Raw genomic sequence first — 20,748 nt, forward strand, 5'->3', positions numbered from 1 at the left:
GAAGCAGGAGGAAATAAAAAGACAAAGAACACAGTTTCTCTTGAACAGATACTCATAGATGGTAGAGGCAAGTATGCTACTTTCATGCAAGCAAGCAGGTTATTGGCATGGAGGCCAAAACACAAAAATGAGTTACAACTTTCCCCTTTGAAAAGTCCCTGAAATTATTTTGAAAAGACACAGCAAAGCATAGATTTGTGCCAAGGCCTATTAAAGACTGGAAAAGAGAAACTCTAAATGATTGGTATCACATGCAGCTCATTTACTTCAGACATATGCTGCAAAATCCTGGCTTGCATTCAAGAGAAATGCCTGGCTTTTAGGGAAAAATTCTATTTAAGATTTCTAATGCAGAAGAATATAAGGGACAATTGAATTACAGCCCAGATAATTAACAGTGAAAAGAATGGCAGCAGGCATTGCACACTGTTCTCTGACAAATATAAACAAATCAGAAAGAAAATGGATTGGTGAGCAGAACTTACCGCTGTGAGAATTAATTACATATATTTTTTGTAAGCTATGGTTATGGAGGACAGATCTCTGCTCACTTATACAGATAATAGTAGAAGACTAGGAAACTCTTGCCAGTTCTCTTTAAAGTTGATCTGCTATTGCTTCACGATTCCTTAGGCTGCGTGGCCTATGTACCATTGGAAAACTCTGTGTGATCCTTTTCCAAACATCATAACATACCCATTTGCAGAAGAGGCTGGCAGAAAAAGACATATTTTAGAAGCTGTTTTAAAAAGTGTCATTAAGAAAAAAAGGCTCAAGAAATCATATAACCTCCTTAGCAAGTTTTTTATGAGGCACTATACCACTGAAGGTAAGAAAAGTAGTTTTTGCTTATGAAAGATTTGCTCAGAAATGCTTGATAAAATAGCAAACTAAGGAAATGCAGCCTCTTTCCTCATTAATATTTATTGACATAGTTGATGGGAAGCATCCATCACAGACAACACCAATGGAGATGATTAGCAGTGTACTAATCATCTCAAATTTGTCTGCTTGCAACAGGTATTACGAGCGACCCTTTAAGGACTGTGGAAAACATGATCTCAATCCAAAATGAATTTTACAAGTCCCTTTCTCAATTCTCTGCCTTTTTGGAAAAATATACCATCAACAAAATATTCTATACTATAAATAAAGAGACTTTCTAGAACTTTATGGACCCTGCCACAAAGATTTTTGAAGCTTGATCCACTGTTACAATAAAATTCAGTCAATCACTGGGTCTCTCTCAAGGCCTTAGACCAAAACAGAAAGGTAACTTTTTCCCATAAAATAGATAACAGCCTCTATCCATATATACTGTGGGATGAGGAAATGTTTTATTGCTTTGCTTAAAAATACTGCCTTTATGGCCACTCTTTTTCCCTCTTCCTCAAAAATTTAGCAAAGCTGGTATAATTATGTCTTTGGTCTCCAAACTTTCCCAGCTAGCAAGTATTAGTACTGATCTCTAGTCCCCTTCTGCAAAATCCTTTTCTTCATCAGAGTGAAATTCAGAATGAGAACATACGCACCCGATTCTAACAAAAAAAATGCCTTAACATTATTAACAACTGGCATCATCTCAAAGTTGGCATCCAACTAAAAAAGGCTTCTGCATGCATAATACTTTTTCATCAGCTAGTGTCTGCCTCCTTAATATCATTTAAACCATTCACAACCTGCCCAAACTGGTCTGATGGTCATTAATTTACATTTTTTTGCAAACATTATGAAAAATTATGACAAAAACAAGAGCAATCTCTCGTCCACTGACTCCTCTTACTGTCAAAGGTTTCTCTTTGTTTTGCAGTTGCTAAGGGTAGGATTCAGCCTTCTAAAATATAAGCATCTAGTTTGCTGTAACTCAGGCTCACTACATAGTCAGTTTAGGAGAACAGACTACTATCCAAAAGGGATATTTTCAGGGGGAATTTTTATTTTAGACATGTATTTTAGCACACAATGCTACATGGTCCTGAAGATATCTGTCTCTGATCACTAGTTATAGAGCCATCAGAAACTACTAGCTTAGAGCAGATACCTAGCTCTTAGCTGACTAAAAGTTAAACTAGATGAAGCCCTGTTTAAGTTCCTGATTCACTTACATCTCCCTCTGTCACTTTTCAATATAAAGACTGGTTCTCCATCTTACTCTTAGCTTAGCTCTTTGACTTTAGTGGGACGAAGCTGATATATATCAACTGACAATGTGCCTGTAAGTACAAAAGTTACTCAAAATTCCAGTAGAGGTAAAAACAGAAGTTGCTATTGTATACTCTCCTGAAGACTTTCTGGTTTGACTACTGGGGAGCAAATATCAGCAGACTTGGAAGTTCTGTATGCAAGCTTATTGAATTTAGTAATCAGAGTGGAAATCTCATTAGGACCTGCTCAGAAAACATCACTCCATTTAGTTACACAAGAGAGAAGAAAATATCTTCTGGTGTAATAGTCAAAGTTTGACTTTCCTACAACAATATACCTGCTGACAGTCACAGCAATTGATAAAACAGAGATTTTAATATAGCGTTGTGAAACTCATGTGTTTCATTGCAGTGATAAATCTAAAATCTTTCCTAATTCCTTACTTATTTTTAGGAAGTTCTGCTACGTTTTTGTATGAGAGATGCAAATGATGGTATAATTGCTAAGTCAGATTCACAGGTGATTCAATTCTGGATGAAGGGCTGCTAATGAGAGGAATGAAGACCTTGAACGACTAAATTTGTTAAATGTTAAAATTATTTATTACCTCCTTAGCCTATGCAAAGCCAGACTCCAAAATCCCTTCCAGAAACAGAGAACAGAACCTATTAATCTACAAAATGCTAAAAGTCTGGCAGCGCTGGAGATATAATTTGGGTTACCAAGAGGATGAATCATAGCAATTCAGCATCAGCTCTTTCAGACTTGGAAGAGGTTTGCCATATAGGAGGATCTGTTCTGTTCTGAAAAGTGATCTGTGATTAAAAAAAAGAAAACTATGAAATAGTCAACTACATTTAAAATCCTTGTTCAGATACCACTGACCAAATCCACAAGGATGCCAGAAAAAAAAAAAAATCCTGTATTAGCTAGGTTTGGAGCTATATCTAATGAGACAAATCAATGGAAGTTATACCTAATGGACATTTTATGTAAGTGGTCCTACCCATTTTTTTTTAATTGCTAGGACAAAAGAGACTTCCAGTATTTATATTTTCTTCTACATAGGCCATGTTTATAAATACGCTAAACAAGATATCTTTGTGTAGATGGATTATACCTGTGGATTTAACTATATGCTACCAAAATAAACAGGCCTAGTAAGAGATCAATGCTAATCTTGAAAACTCAAGCTCTCAGAAAAGCCAGATACTCATTCTGGTCTGCTGAAACTCACGCTTTGGTAGAACATTAACACAGGCACCCTTTTGCACAATCAGAGAGAAACAGCTGTAGGAAGTGAATTCTCCTGCCCTGCAGAACTGTGCTATTTCCATTCCTAAGAACTTCAGTACACAGGAGAAAAATCAGATTGTCCTTGCACAAACCGGTGCTTATCTGGAGCATGGCTGTAAATGAGGCAAACCTGCTGAGTACTCTATGTTCTCACTCCACTATATGAAAGCAAATCAGGTAAAAAAAGAAAAAAACAAACTCAAAAGGCTTTAGAACAATATTGACTCTCTTTCTACTATGTGAAAGGTGCTCCTATGTCATTGCTTTGTGTTTGAAACTCTTTGTGTGGTTACACTGTGTGCTGGAAACTGCTTTCCACAGCGTTCGGGCTAAGACAAAAGATGTATTAGATGAGAATATGTCCATCAGTGTCAGTAGAGAGAGTCTCTAGCATCTTTCCAGAATAAGGGCTAGATACATCAATTTCTTTACCCAAACCCAGACCAGTCTTCCTTGAAAATCTGTTCCCGCTCCAATAAAGAAGGAGTCCATATTTACTCATTCTTTTATATGCAAGCATAAGGAAAGCCATATAATTCTATTTCACTTCCTAGCTGGCCATGCAAAATGGAAAACACTGAAGAATTAAATCCTAAGGGCTATGCTGTGGTCAGAGTGACTATTTCATAGCATTCGCAAAGCAAGAAGAAAAAGATAAGAGCTTAGGCGAAAACGTCTATTACAAGCCAAGCAGGAGATAGCATCATTCTTACGTTTGCAGATGGAAAATAGGGATTTCTAAATCAGAGTTATTCCGTGTCTTTTTCTGAGACACCTCACCAGAGTTTTTATTTCTAGCCATACACAGGTTTCATGTCTAACCAACTAATGTAAACTACTACTTTTATTCCCCTGCTCTATTTGCATGTGTGAGAATATATTCTATTTGTCAATTTGCAGTCATTTTGCAGACCACTTCTGGCTGTCCTACAGAACACCACAGGCCTAAACACTGAAATTTAAGAATCACTGCATTGGGAAGAGGCCTGGCATTTCTAAAGGAACTCATAAGGGAATAGACTGTGATTTCAGAGGCTTAAAAAGAAGTACAGAAATTTTACAACTTAGCAAAAGAAAGCTAACAAATAGCCTATCAAGAACTACAAGATAATTAGACCAGCTTCAGCTTCTTAGGTTAGTCTTCCTTCAAGAATGAGAATCAAACAAGGTTATTAACATAAGGTTTCCTGGAATCCTCCCAGTTCCCATCCCTGCATCCTTCACCATGATGAAACAGGAAGACTGTAGTTCTGTCATGCATCAACTCCAACCTCTTCTGGGATTATGTGTTTATTACTATATGACAACTCTTATAAAACCCTGTTGTGAAGGATAGCAAGGTGAAATTCCTATTTTCCTGGATCCTGTTATTTTCAAAGTACTGACTATTAAAGTATAAGTGTTTCAAAGTATTTTTCACCTGTACTTAACAGAGGCCTGAGTATTTAAATGATAGTGACTGAATCTTCTTGCACTTTTCTAACTGGGAAACAGAGTTCCAGAAAAAGCAGGGAAGATTTTCCTCAGAGAAAGCAAGGAACTGATCTGTTTTAAATGTAAATAAAAAGTTATATAAGGCCAGTCCTGCCAGGTTAGACCAAAAGTACATCTAGCCAGTATCCTCTGTGATAGTGTTGATGAGCAACTGCTGAGGGAAAACTATAACAGAAAGGTGGACATATGTGATAGTTCTTTTTAATGTACTCCTGACTTCCAACTATCCTCAGCTCAGTAATTTCATGAGTTGGATGGAGTTTCTATGCCTTTAAGTATGAATATCTCTTTCATTAATTTGCCCAGACTTCTCTTAACTCCTGTAAACTTCTGGCACGCGCAGTGTCCTTTGGCAAGGAGTTCCACAGCTTAACTACATGTATAGAATTGATAGAATCTTTTAAGAAATTCCATGTTTATATAGACTAGCCCTTACAACGCATCAGGAAACTTATTCCTGCTCCTGACTAAGCGGACTTAGCCTTTCAAATAAGGCAAGAAGAGTTCATGATTTTAGCTCTAAATATAATGGGTTTAATCTCCAGAGCTGATGTCCAATTAAGGGTGTTACATACAAATGTCATCTTCTATCATTGTTTCCTCCATTAACTTTTAAGACTCCTGTTTCTGTGTGATCATAATGGCATTCATTATCTTCAGCGTGAAGGCATTTCTCCCGGACTGTCTGACTTTTCTGTAATGTCTTTTTATCCTTGAGGCTGTTAATTACTCTCTTGCTTCAGGTCTGACATTAATTTTCACAGGATTCCTCATATATACTTCAATCACATCACTCTTCTCTTTTCCACTCTAATTAGCACAATGCTGTTTTCCCCAGCCTTTCCATTTAAAGCAACTACAACCCCCTTTCCCATTATGCTAGCCTTTTAATGTCTGTCTCCCGTTTTAGAAGTTATACTCCCTGTAACATGGCAGACGTGTTTACACTCAGCTGCTGTCCAGCGAGTTTCTTTGTCTGCCAGACTGATCATATCCAATGACCAAATTGATTTCCTGTTGATAGGCCTGGAGTCACACTTCTCTTACCACTCTCTGAACTTGCCACCAGCTCTCTCTTATGGGAGGCAGCCAGCTAATTACGCCATTACACCCCTCTATTTCATTAAACTGCCTGAAGAAGAGTGCTGCGAATAAAGCATTCTTAGCACCTGCATGGACGGACTTCACAAAAGGAACCTGGCCTAAAGAAGTGCAGATGGCTCACAAATGTGAAGTAAGACAAATACTTGAATCTCACATACCATAAGTAAGACCACTGCCATATTTAAAATATCATGCAAGCATTAGTTTCCACTGTATGTTTGGAGAGGGAGCAACTGGAAGCATCTGGAACAGTGCATGTGCCGTTTGTCAGCTCATCTCCTTGTTTTCTAAGGCAATCCATGTTCAGTGTCCACTTCTCTAAAAGCCTCTGTCTTTTATACAGCCCATCAATGCATACACTGCTCATTTGTTACAGACTTCTTCCTACAGCACATTGATGTCATGTAAATAATAGGCTTGCCTACACTTTTTTTCTGTCCACACTTTCACAGTGGAGAATTAGTTTTTTGACAAAATGAAGTATTTTTTTGAAAAAAATTACTTAGTTTTTTGACAAAGGACTACTCTCTACCTTTGTTTTTTAGAGTAAAAAAGCCATGCTTTTAATTCCATTCTACTTCCTTCTGTTCCCCTACTAACTACAGTAGTGCTTTTCTGCACGTATTTCTATTTGAGTTCCTCTTGCCATATGAAGTATCTCCAGTGCACTGGATAACGGTATAGTTCTGTTTCCTCTGGAAGTACTTTGCCAGGCACATGCAAGGACCATATCAACTATTTTTCATTGGGCATCAGAAGGATCGTTCACAGTCATCCTTCCTCTTCTTTGTGCACCCAGATTGTGCCTTTCTTCAGTGGTTGCTAACTGAATAACTTCTATCTTATGAATTAATTTATTATTATTGTTCCCAAAGTGCACAATTTGGAATTGTTAAATTAAATGCCATTTTTATTATGCCACTATTGAAAGTCATTATTTTTTTTTATGCATGATATTCTGTTCCTTTCTGTTCCTACTGGTAATATTTCCCAACTTCCTCTCATTAACAAATGTTATTAGCATGTGCCTACTGACTATTAAAATCACTGATGGCTTGAGTCCTAAAACCTCTCCACAACCAGTGGAGACCAGCCAGTTCCTTATCGAACTTCATTTTCATTACTAAATTCCATCTTTTCCAGGAAATTTCTTTGTTTCCTTTTGTGGATACAGTTAAAGAACCTTTCATTTGCATTCAGCCGACTGTGATGCTTCCGCATTTCACTCGCCGGTACTTCACAGTTAGTGCAGGTGAAGCCATCTCAGACATCTGCACACTTAATGTGTGATCATATCCACTAAAATCTAGGAACTTTAATCTCATAGCAGGAGCGGCATTCATGCCACAAGTCATTGTATAAGGAAGACATGCAGAGATTGCTCTGAAGAAACTACAGTTCAAATAAATTGCACTTATTGCTGTTAAAACATCTCTTATAATGACTAGAACATGAACATCCTTTAGAGAGGCCAGAAATAAGTAGTCCCAGAAGGCTCTTCACAAATCTGCAGGAAATATGAGCTGTAATTACAGATGAATATAGAATTATAAAACATGACACTTCCAGGGTTATCTAGCTCAGCTCATCCTAGAATGACTCATTAAGCTGAAAAAATGTAGGCTTTGTGAGCCAGTGTGACAGACCAAGCCATCTAGGGAAGGAAAACCTGAAACTTCTGCAAGATGTTACTTCATATTCCTTTCTGCAAGATTAGCTTCATTTCCAAATAAAATAAACCAGAGTCAATAGTATCCAATCTATAAGGGCCAAAAATGTCTACCAAATCTTATTTTCACTCTCAGAAAAGAGCAACTGATTTCCTATGACAGACCTAAATTTTCTTTTTTATAGATATACCTAAATAATAAACTGATGGGCATGAAAGTAATAACTCCTCACACCTAGATACTGTCCTCATTTTAGAGTAAACTAGTTTATTAAATTAAACCCTCAGCGATTCCTATCTGAGTTGCTGACTGAGTTCACCGAGATAGAATTGTCTGTATTCCTCAAAGTGTGATTAATGAATAAATAAATCCATAACAGTTAAACTGTAGAAAGAATTTGTTTACAGGCACTGAGTAATAAACCAGTCTTATGTTAAGCCAGAAAACAGCTAGATGGTTACAGAAGAACAACATATTTATTCAGAATACACTGAAGAAGACTAGCCCTCAACTACACTGAAAAGAAATAAAAGCAGAAAAAGCAGTTTCTCTACTAAAAACAAATGCAATCAACATCCTATTTGATTTTTCTTATCTGACCATTGGGGGAAAGAACAACGTAATGCAGATCCATGTCCTCCAGGGATGGTGCTTTGCTTGATTTCATCATTTCACATGTAAAAGCTGGGTGCATTGTCCATAATGCGTTAACTACTACAAGCATCATGCTGAAATGGCACAGAGCCCCTTATGGCTCTGGCTTCTTATGACATGCACTTAAGCTTACTTCCAGAACAGTAATGCAAATTAAGACAGTGTCAAATAAAAATGGGGTGCTTTTATGAGACCCCCATCCTTCCCTCAGTCACTTGTGTCCCTCTCAACCCAGCATAATTTCAGAATGACTGCAAGCTGTTCTAACAGCATAGGGAAACAGCTTGCACTGAGCAGCAGGAGGAGGTAAAAGTGAGCTTTAAATACTGTTTCTACTCTCCTTTCTCTGTGGTATTTACATTATGGCTCCCATTCCAGGCTCTGGTCCTCTGATTTCAAAACAATAACTGCACAGTAAGAGTGCAACATTTTGCTATAATCTACAACCCAAATCTTATTAATATGCAGTGAATTGCCTGTATGGTCTTGCCTTTTCTCTGCAGATTCACTGTAGCTGTACAAATGTCTTAAATGTGGCATTAAAATAGTTCACAGAAGCTGGCAGCACAGCTGACCTCACTTTAAGGAATGCTTCAACATAAATCTCATTTTAGAAATAGACTTAGTCTTCCTTCTTAAAATGATAGCCTTAATAAGTCTAACTTACATCTCACAATTTAGAATATACTATCGGATATCTCAGCATTTTATTCAGCCTGAACAATTAAAATAGCTTCTTTGTTTTTCAATGCTAGCCCAAGGTTATTGCTCTTGCTTCAGTCAAGTCTTTCCATTCTCTTTTTCCTTCCAATCCTGTCTCCACTTCAAGAAAAATCAAAGATCTTTCTACTCACATAAATATGCATTAATGATAGGCTTTTGCATCTTCCCTTCCTCATTATCAGTTTTTAAGGAGCCTGTATAGCATCTATATTATACTTGCCCACATGTAAGTGCTGGTTCAGGACAGTCCTTCCACTGGTATAAGGCTCCCTAGACAGGAAAAGCTGTGGACTTGCAGATTGTGAGAGGGATGGCAAAGGCAGCTGAAAAAATATTGGACCAGAACTGCCTGGTCACAGGTTAGGGAGAGCTGCAGTCACTTCAGGCCTGCATAGTGGTAGACTGATGATTTGTTGGCCTATGTGAAGGCTGGATGAGTTTCCCAGGAGTCCTATGAAGGAATCTGCCTAAGATACGCTATAGCAAAGTGTTCTAGGCAGTGTCTTAAACTAGCTGAGTTTCCCTTGAAGAATCCCTGTGGACATTTCAACTTAAACAGCACAATGAGCCTTATTTAGGATTCTAATTATGCTAAATGCCACCTTTTCTTTCCAATTAATCTTTGCCTTTGAATACAGATGTATCCTGTTACCAATAACAGGAGCCTTTGTCAGAGAATAGTTAAGGTCCAGCTGCGATATATACATATAAATAAATAAATATATGTATACATAAAAAACACTAAGCTGGTTATGGGAGCCTGAATTATAGGCAGCAAGCAGAGTTATACAGCAAAAATTGTTATACAGCAAAAAGTAGACAATGGGAGGGTTTTGCTAAAGCACAGAATTGTACTGGATCAGATCACAGTGCCAACATCACGACAGTGGCCGAAAGCCATTGCCTAGGAAGGAATATAAGAATAAGGCTAGCATATTTTCTGTTCCAGACGTTCTCCCAACACTTGTGGCTCAAGGATTTTGACATAGATAATATTAAGCACGTAGCTCAAAAAACAATTTTAAAACTAAAAGAATCAGTGGGATAAAATATGTTAAGATTGTGCAGAAGTGTTTGCAATATGAGGATTTCAGTTAAATGCAGTAGTTAGGAGAAGCAAGGTGGATATAGGTTAATTAGAAACCAGTCTAAGACTGCTGAACTCATTTCACATAGATCAACGAAACATCCATCAGACAAAAACTGCTATTGATCAATCCTGACGTGGATTTAAATTGTAAGCCTGGAGCTGAGAGACTCTGTGTATGGTTACCATTTCCAGAACCATATAACTCCTCAGCAGCCCAATTTTAATTGCAAAACAGAAAAACAGATGGTCCAGCTCAAAGACAATCAGAAGTCCCAGTATGCATTTACCTAAGTAGGATTCACAGACTAGAAATAGAAGTAGCAGGAGGAGAAGAAGCTGAAAAGAAACATGAAAATAGCCATACTGTTTACAGCTAAGCATAAACACTAACATTATGTCTTCTTGCAGCATTCAGGCAATTAAGCGGCTTTATATGTCTTGACATGTTACATACCCTATCAGTTCTGTCAGAAGATAAGACTATGTTTTTTAATCCTTCAGTAGAAGCTGAGGCTGTGATAGCAAAAACATTAAGGAAATTTAAAAATCTCAGTGAAACGGCACTTTCAACAGTGAAAGCCAGTATGACTGATGTGCTAGGACATCTTTTTTTGAGTTGGGTTTACGCAGATGTTTGAGACCCTCAGTAGGTGCTTTTTATTATAATACCAAAATGTTATGTCACATAGATATTTGAATAACCAGTGGTACTTTTTAAATTCAAACATATCACCTGTATGTCCTTTAGAAGTACCATCTCCGGCCAACCTAGCCAGCCTCTCACAAAGCTCACAGCATGTGCTGTTTTCACTGAAGTCCATGAGAACTGAACAGGCTTTTACTTTGCTGAGGTCTTCCTTGGCACTGCAGACTAGGCCCTGGCTCTATATAAGAAATTCGTCACAAGGAGTGGATTTTTTTTTTTTTTTACAAGTGATACATCTATATTTTACACCCAGAATAGGTCCCAAGGAAGCACTTCTTGCAGAAAGTTCTACACAGTTCAGTTTTGTCTTTCCCAGTAAAGGACTTCAAAGTCACATCTGTAACCCCTTGTCCAGCGTGATTTGCAAGGAACCAAGATAAGGCACCACATTTAGTATCTTTAACTGTTTCTGAATTTTTATTTGGTTAAGAGTGCGCGCTCTCACAAATTCTTGGTCCCATTCTCACTCAGACACTTAGGTGCTTTCTCTCACATACGTCAGGGTATAAACAATTCCAGTCAAACTTCAAACAGCAGCACACATTATCTTTTCAATGTCTGCTTTTATCCGCTTCTGCTGTGATGCTTATAAACTAGCAGGATCTGCTAGAGTTCTAGAGAAATCGCAAGCTGTCTTGCTTGTTTTTCAGGTAAGTGATTGTTCTTTTTCTTATAAATATCTTCCTCAGCCATTTTCCTGTCCCACCTGTTTGTTCCCACTAGACTGGCTGACAGTGAGCTATTTGGCCACTTTTTGGCTATTTACCTAAAACAATTAAAACCTGAGCTGACTTGGATCCATAGGTGCAACTCTAACATAAATAGAAGCACAGGGACAAGAAACAAAATACAGAATAAGCAGAGCACAGAAAATCAAACACTAAGAATCATTGAATTAATGTAAACACAAGATTTTTGGAGGTAACTGAGGTACCCAAGCTACATTAAGGACGAAGAACTCCTTGGCAGTTCTCTGACTGAGATCTGAACGCAATAGTTCTAGCCGTACTGTAAGGGGCTTTCCTTCACTATGCAAATCCTTAGCATTAGATGCTTTAAGTAAGTTACAAACAAAGGACAAAAAATAGTAATAGAAAAATAATGATTAATGAATACCAATATTTCTGAGAAATAAAGCATACCAAATATGACTTATGCATAAATGAAATAGCTCTAGATAAAGATTTAAGAAGCACTGCATGAAAAAAGGATTCGATCCCAAAAGTTCTAGGTAAATATTTTTCATGGGTCTTCAAGAATATGTAGAGTGCTTTAGGAGAGAAATAATAAACTAAGGAGGGGTGGGGGAATATTTTAGGCTAACAATGTGACAGATCACAGCTCAGATAGCGTGCCCCTGCTGAAGGGCAGCTTAAACTGTGACAAAAGCTGCCCAGAATTACATCTTTTTTCAGCTAACAGGGGAGGTCCAGAAAGAGTTTGTCTTCTGACCATCACACCCACTCTCCTCATTACCTACCTTTGCTCAGGAATGGTTCATTTGAAGCTTTCTGACAGAAAGTCAATTGTTAACACTTTGCAGCACTTATCACCAGACAGGTCAGCTGACTTGAGATGCTGCCCTTTCAGGCTACACCTGTAACAGCAGAATAAATTGTGCCAGGGGGCATTTCTGGGCTATGGAAGTTTCTATACCTTGAAGCTATCAGCATGATTTCTGGCATGGTTTTGACCCGAACTTACTAGCACTCTGCCAGACAACTCCCGGGCAAGGTTCAGAAGTCAGCACAGGCCAGACAGAGACCATACCCAATACAAAGTCTCGCCATCCTGTTTCAGAGACTGAAAGAGTTTAGATGCATGGACACAAGCTATTCTATGCCAGCTGAAGTCAGTGGCAACAGACAATCTGGGTATCTTTAATTTACTAGTACAGATGGATCCAGAGAAATCTTAATTCCCTGCAGTTTTCAGCCTTCTCTACTGCTATCTTCAAATCACTTGCTGCCTGGTATATTTCTGGATACGCATTTGATTTTCATGCTGAGATGAGGAAATTAAATTTTCAATATTAGATTTACTATTCTCATCTAAAAAGCCTGCCTATACTAAGCAGCAACATATACACTTTCACTAGCACCTGGGAAAGAAATCATAAAATAATAAACTTTGATGAGGCTATCATATCAGTTAAAAATACTCAGGTGAGTCAGATGACACAAAATGAGTCCCTAAAACGATGAAACATTTCCAATATATTATACATTACCACCTTCTCCTTCACTCTGCTCTCAACTCTGTAACAGATTTTTTTGTTGCTTCAGATTTCACCGCCTTTCTTCTTAACCAGCATATGCAGTCATTATGGTACTGATAGTCACTGTTACAGGATATTTCTGGAATATTGCACTTCCTCCACACTCAAGACTTACTGTAGGATTCCCCTTAAAGACGTCAATATCAAGGCAATTTTCATTCACACAATTGCTCCCGTAGACCCCTCTGAGACAAAAAATTTGTTCTCATTCTGAGAAATTTATTCTCATTTTAACTCTTTTTTTTACTGCTAATGCAGTGTTAGGGGCCTTGTCAAGTAAAGAACCAGGTGCCTAATGTTTATTGATTTTTTTGAACAAGTACTACAGTTTTAATTATTGAATGATGAAATTGGATTTCCTCATTCAGCTTATAAAACCTAGTCCTCACCTGATCCCTAAGCCAGAGTGTATGATAGCTTATGGAAAGCACATGATATGAAGACAGCAACATTTTTGGTATCAGAATGAAACTCTCATACACAACAGTTTCCTTCTGGGAAAGAAGGATCATTGCATCTAATCCATAAAGTCTATGTCTAGTCTCAGGCAAAAGCCATCTAAGCAGCAAAAGGTAATGCAGTGTTCTTATTTGATACTTGCACTCAAATACTGCAGTCAGGTAGAAACTATGCAGATATTGCTGTATAGTGTGATTAGAACATTTTTGTAGGGCAGACAGATCAGAGTGGGAAAACTTGATGCTTGATTCCTTAAACAAAATATATACTGAAATCATTTGGAAATCATTGAGAGTTCTGATCAAGTTAATTTTAAACTGGAGTTAAAGATGTGACATGGAAACACTGTCAATTAAATAAAATCTTTGACCTCTTTTTGTAAATTTGCTTCTGTTTTACAGGAATCGATATCTTCACTTATTTTACTTTTTCTGACTGTAATGATTTATTTTGACAAATCATATCTGTCAAATTTTACTGTTCAGCTTTGCCTGTATTTTCTCTATAAGCTCTTGCTTTCTTTTATTTTCATTAAAGATTCTATAGTGCTTACAAAAATATGGCAAACTTTTATGGTTTCACAGCTGCATTATATGGTGATTGTACTGCTTTGCACAGTGAATACAGTGGTAGATTTATAAGGTTAAATTTAATTTTCTTTTCTGGTTTGTAGCTCATTGCACTTTTAATCTTTTCCGTTAGAGTGTATTTTTATCAGCATTGGTACTCACCGGCTACTTATTTTTCCATGTTACATAATTTAAAGCTAAATGTTGGAAACTGAAAGACTCTGATAGGCTTCCAGTCCCATCTCTTTAATATTATTAGCTCAAACTAAATGGCGGGAAAATTTACTGCTGTTTATTATTGGACACTGTAGAACATTCAAAAGTCCTTTCATAGACTTTACCCTATGCAGTTATGTGCTGGATACAGACAGAATTTCTTGCCAAAATTTCTCATAGTTTCTGTTGAGAAATCAATATTTTTTTGGTAGAAATATATATTTTTTAAGGATTTCTATCCTTAAAAAGGAATAAAACCCCTATTAATATTCTGTCTTTACACTGTCTGTACTATGGTTGCCACATTTATAACTTGCCTTGAAACAAGCTAGCGGTCCTGTGACAAGGTAATGTGCTACTGCTAGTTCATACAGCGCTTGAACTCTGAACCTCTCTCAGTTCCAGAAAAAAATATTGTGCAAGGAAATTTTTCGATTTAGAAGGAATAAAATAAACCTTACACTGCTCCCAGCAGGTTCTTTCTAACCCTATGAAAAAGCAATAATGATAAGCACTAGAGAAAGGCATATCCTACCAGACTTTAACAATAAAAGAGGATAGTTCAGTTCGGGTCTTTTGAATGTAAGAATGAGGCACCATCACCTTACAGCAAAAAAAAAGCCCTCAAACAAACAAAAAACTTCAGGGCATCCCAGTAAGACAGCACCTACTGCGACCTAATAACCCTTGCTAATTCATCTGTAATAAACACATAGTGATTTTTTTTAAGACATAATGACTCTGCTTCCTTGAATGCTCATGTGGACTTTCGAACAATGTTATACCATTCACTGGTAAGCATATTAGAATCATATTCAAAGAAAAATCACTGGTCAAAGCTCCAACATACTTCAAGCTGAGCACTAAGTTTCATGCGAAACGGATGTTAAATAGGAAGTTTATATGTCCATCCAAAAAGAAAGCATTGTAACTGAAAACACATTGTGTCTCCAACTAGGGAATCTGATGACTCTAACGGCCTTACTATTTACACGTTTGTGTATCTTACTGTCATGCAAGCATAGCAGAACTGTGGCATTGTGTGTATTTCTTCACTGCAGTACATGGTAAAGTATTTTAGTATTTTGCTCTCATCACTCAGAACACATTTTAAAACTGTATTCAATTTCCAGTTTCTTCTGATTATTCAAACCTATGAGATTTTTCAGAATGCCTTATTTCATATATGCTGAACATCACTTATTACATGATGTCACCAAGTACTTTGTCACAGATTTCAAAGAGTGTTACAGGCTCACAGATGTTTCTAGACAGAATTAACAGCAAATCAAACTCACTCTGATTCATTCAGTTTTATATTTTAGGTAATCTAAACTATCTTTCATAAATGCAGTTTGAAATGGATATTGCGGGAGTATGGTTTATTTTAAAGATGTTTGCATAATCAAAGAAAAGTAATAAAGTATAATATAGAGAGGTGTTACATATACAGATACCGCATATTAGGAATAATACAGCTGTCGATACAGCTTATGTGATGGGGTAATAGTGCTCTATATTTGTTTCAAATTTCACTCACTGGAATAGCTTTCTGGGATACCTAACTGATTTTTTTTTAAGGTCTCAGGGGTGCAACATTCAACAGATTTACTCTAGCAAGCATAACTGCAACACAACTTTCCAATGCAGAATACTCCATCTAAAAGCGCAAACAGTAATAGTGAGCTGTTGCAGTTTGAGTTCATTTGGCAATGATAAAGCTTTTTAAGAACTTACATTAAAATTTTAACGGAAACAAATAAGGAAAGGCAGTGCTGGCTGGTGCAAAAAGCTTTAACCTAAAAGTAAGAAGATCTGAAGTCCTGTTCCCAACCCTCTCTATGTCCCGGTAGGTGACTTTAGGAAGGTTCCTGTCATAACCTGATGTGGGATGTGGAAACCTTGTGTTTTTTTCACTCACGTCTGTTGCAAGTTTTTCCAAGCAGGGATTCTCCTGTGCTATCCCTGCAAAACAAAGGTAGCTCATTCTCAAAGCAGAGTCTGTTTCACGTTACTGCTGTGCAAAGAACAAGACAGTGTCTGGTTTGGATAGAACTGGAAGTTTACTCCAGCTAGCAAGAATACAGCTAACACAATATTCTCTCTGTGCCACAGATAACTCCAGGCACATTTAGATTAATGGACTGCTTTGAGTCAGGCACATATTCGTAGTTTGCCATGGAGAAGCATTATGAGAAATATGTTGGTATCAAACTAATCACATTAATATAATGTAGTAAACTAATGCTGCTGCTTTTTCTAGGAGAGACGTGATGAATTAAACACATTGTAGAAGCCACTTGGTCATTAAAAGAAGAAAAACTGTGTAAAGTCTGTAATGTGAACACAATTTTATTGCTCCATTATCAAGAGATAATGAGGCAATGTCAGTGTGAACTACCTTGTCATCCCCAACATTACTGTGTTACAGTGAAACTACCATGCTAATGCTGTGAAAGCATGCATGACACACATATACTTAAAATGTAGCACTATATGTTATACTGATATAACTATATGATAAGTAGTAAGACTAAATTTCGAATTTCAGATATCAGGGGGCTGCATCCTACCTAAACAGGCGGGAAGGAGATATAGCCCGATCTGAGCTAATCCACCTTTGGATTTACCTCCCTGATCACAGTCTTGTAAGAAATGGGCTTGCTGGGAAAATGTGCCATACGAAAAACATATTCACTTTATCTGCTGTTCTAAACATGTCAGACGGTCTGGTCAGGTTTAATCCAAGGTTTCCCCAGATTTAATGGCTGTTCATCATTAAACACATCTTTAAACGACTTGTGTTTATGCACATAAAAGGAAAATGTTGGTTACTTGTTAATTTACATCCATTCTAACGAAGCATCTTTCCAGGCTAGAGATTCAAAATTTCTCTCAGAGCAGTGTGGCTGTTACAAATATCCCACAAAGGAAACGTGGCTTAAAATCTTCAAGCACCTCGGCAAAGACCTAAAACTTTAACTCCAGGTCCCACATTGTTAAAGTTTCTTTCATCACCCATTCTTTAACTGAGTATCACAAAGAATTAGGAGCTGTGACCAAGTTTTTGTTTATCCTTGCTTTCTGAGGAAAGTTTGCACAAAAGCACACCTTCTCCCTGGCATCAGGCTTTTCTACGTTTGACATCTTCCTTCCATCTCTGAGGTGTAGGTAAGGGTTTTTGTATACTCTGGCAACACAGCTATTACACTCTCTCTTTCCACTTGTTTGCTTTGTCAGCAGTGGAAGGAAGCGGCTTCAACTGATCAGGATGACAAACATAACTGAAAGAGCAAAAAATTATACCTTCTGTTATGCATCCACTCCCATAGTTCCTAAAATAATTTGTATTTTTTTGTGGGAAGAAATCAGATCCTACCTGGTATTTCAAGACAGTCCTTAATAACGTGTAACCTTTTCAACAGACTGTAAATAGTACAGTTCCTTATACCGAGGTGAACAGCTATCAATATATGTCATCCTGAGGTACTTCTTAACGGAATTTAATTCAGAATATATACTCTGCTGAACCTCAATATTTTAAAAATACCGTCTACACTCTATTATTCAAGATAAAAGAATGATGCAGGAAAGAACTTAACTGCTTTTTCACTACCTATGCCATACAGATTATGATAAAGAATACATACCTAGAGTAGCTTAAAAGCTACTGTATCAAACTGCTGTATACATCAAACTGCTAGATATATCAAACTGCTATAGCTTGCTTAGTTCACAAAATTATTATTTTTGGCTTACCCAGATCTGTAGCTTAATTCTTTTTTCATTTTTGAAAACTGTTTTTACTTTGAAATCGATCCCAACTGTGCTTACAAATGCAGATGTAAAGGAATCATCAGCATAACGGAACAAAAAGGATGTTTTTCCAACACTGCTGTTGCCAATGATGAGCAGTTTGAACATGTAATCAAAGTTCTGGTCAGATGTATCTTTCTGGCCATATCTGGAATCTTGAGCAGATGCCATCTGTAATAAAAAATAAAAAGGAATAATTTATTGTCTCTTGTACTATATAAAACTAGAAACGTTTTTATTTTATTGGAATTTTGGTAACAGATATGAATGAATTCAAGAAGTTCACAGAGGGTTTAAGTCTCTTCATGATTCTTACATCCATGCTAATATTTCCTGTTGCAAAAGAGAATGGCAAAAACTACATCCATAATGAAAGATGTATCAAAGTGTATCAAAGCTAAATGTCATTGGTGACTGGTACCAAAAAACATCTAAACCTCCATGACAATTCTTGAGCATAACATTAAAAAATCGGCTTTCAGAAAGTGTGGTGCATGAGATAGACTCATGCCTTGAAAAAACAGATGGAAACCCTTCTCTTCATGTCTACAAGGGGGAAATAAGAGACTAATGCTGGGCTGTGACATGTGTTTAGCTTTCAGGGTTGCAGAGAGTAACTTGAAAACCTGGCCAAAATTTTACCTGGGCTCAAAAAGCAGATGGTAAAAATAAAGAACTTAGAATTAGCTAGTGTTTCACCTCATACGCGTTTTAAGAAAAATCTCAAGTATCTCGGGAGCCTGGCAGGACTTTTTAATTCTTGGAGTTTGGCAATACATCTGCACACTGATTTCAGACCAAAAACAGACAGCATATCCTAACATAAAGATTTATGGAAAAGTAGCCCAGGTCAAAGCTAAGTTAGACATCTCAGAGTGCATTTCGACTGTCTGAGAGGACAACTGGAGCCGGACCCTGCATAAGGGTGAGGGCTGTATACTAACCCACCTTCTCAGCAGGATTTCAATTACTGCATAAATTTTCTCAGCGAATTCTACTGTCTCATAGTACAAAGAACAGTATGCTAGCTTCTCTGGATATTGAAGGGGCATATGGAAGTGGGGATAAAATGTCTTGAAGGTTACAATAGAAGCAGCAAGCCTTGGTCAGGAAATCCGATGTAAAATTTGTATTTTATTAACCATGCAGTAGGGAGTGCTTGATTTCAGAATTTCTGTGCATACAGTTACTCTTTAATTTGGTAATAACTAAAGTTCCTGACTAAATGTGGTCTTAGATACTGTAAGTGCTTGCATCCTGAATGTTTACACTTAGGCCTTAATATTTATCCACTTCTTTCACAGACATACTATAAGGAAGTTTTAGAATTAAAAAATAACTATTACCAAGTGTACACATCACTAACCTTTCATCTTTCTGATTTCTTTAGCAAAAGACACAAGGAAATCCCACCCAGCTTCCTGACTCTCCAATGTTGTTTATTATCAGTCTAGTGCTGTTTATACCAGTCTAATTGCAAGAACAAAACAATAAAACAGAGCAGGTAAAAAACTGTGCAGTGGCTGGGGGTTGCCAGTGCACAGCCTGCATGTTTTCGCCAGCAGCCTTTTCTACTTTCCTTCTGGCTTCTTTCTGTAATGGAACAGCTGAAATCAGCAGTCCTTGTTTTCAGTAGGAAGAAGAAGAATCGTCTTCTTTTTTCATTTTATTTCCTAGAAATCCTTCCACGTAAGTTCCTCAACTTGCCTATGGATTAGAAAGAGGAGTTTTAGCTTTCATTTCATTTGCTGACCCCAGTCCTATCTTTGTTACATTTCATCCCTATATACATTAATGCCTACTACTTCAAAAACAGTACGATTGAGTGAATAGAGGAATCTGGAGACCTGGATTTGAAGAACAGTCTCACTAAAACTTGTACCTTTTGTAGCCTTCTTGAGGTAAGGACCTGTTTCCTGTTGAAGCTTTTGAACATAGACTTTTCCCACTAAGAAATTTCAGTGCTTCTCTAAATTAAATTAGGTTAATTGCCCATGCCTTAGTTTCCTTAAAAGTTCCTTAAAAAAAAAAAATTAATAAAAGGCAAAATCTTCACTATGCCTTGAACTTATGGATTCATTACTTACAGTACCATAGGCAGAATTACGGGCAAGCTGAACACAGAATTGCAGCCAATTTTTATTTCTCGGGCTGGAGTACAACCTGTTGCAGGATGCAAAAGGCACAGGAAAGAGCTAATTTCCCTACCTCTCCACTGTGGAACTATAGGAAGTGAGGTATTGCTAATGATTCAAAGTGCTGGGATAGGCTAACTTTTGCCTAGAGACCCAGTATCCCTAGACTAGTGATAGTGAATCTTTCTTGTGTCCAAAATCCAGGTGAATTTTAGAAAAGTACTAGTGTCTGTAGAGTCTGAAGAAACATCACACTCAGAACTGGTGCTAATGCTTTGACTTTACATCCTAAAATTCATTTTATAGTCGGCACAGAGACAGATTCTTCAGAGTGCAGTTCACATCACCTACATTAGACTCCTGCTCTAAATGATACTCTAGACGGGTCTCTGG

General features: G+C 37.3%; 1 protein-coding gene across 1 annotated transcript in view; it reads right to left on the minus strand.

The window, feature by feature from the left end:
- The window catches only part of LOC138064659 (ras-related protein Rab-3C), a 137,290-nt gene that overhangs the window by 109,813 nt on the left and 6,729 nt on the right, over window positions 1–20,748 (minus strand). Inside the window, exon 2 of the mRNA XM_068928269.1 lies at window positions 18,164–18,391. Within this exon, the coding sequence (XP_068784370.1) occupies window positions 18,164–18,391 (228 nt within the window). The remainder of the gene's footprint in view (window positions 1–18,163; window positions 18,392–20,748) is intronic.

Source organism: Struthio camelus, chromosome Z (genome assembly GCF_040807025.1).
Source record: "Struthio camelus isolate bStrCam1 chromosome Z, bStrCam1.hap1, whole genome shotgun sequence".
In the NCBI taxonomy this organism is placed as follows: domain Eukaryota; kingdom Metazoa; phylum Chordata; class Aves; order Struthioniformes; family Struthionidae; genus Struthio; species Struthio camelus.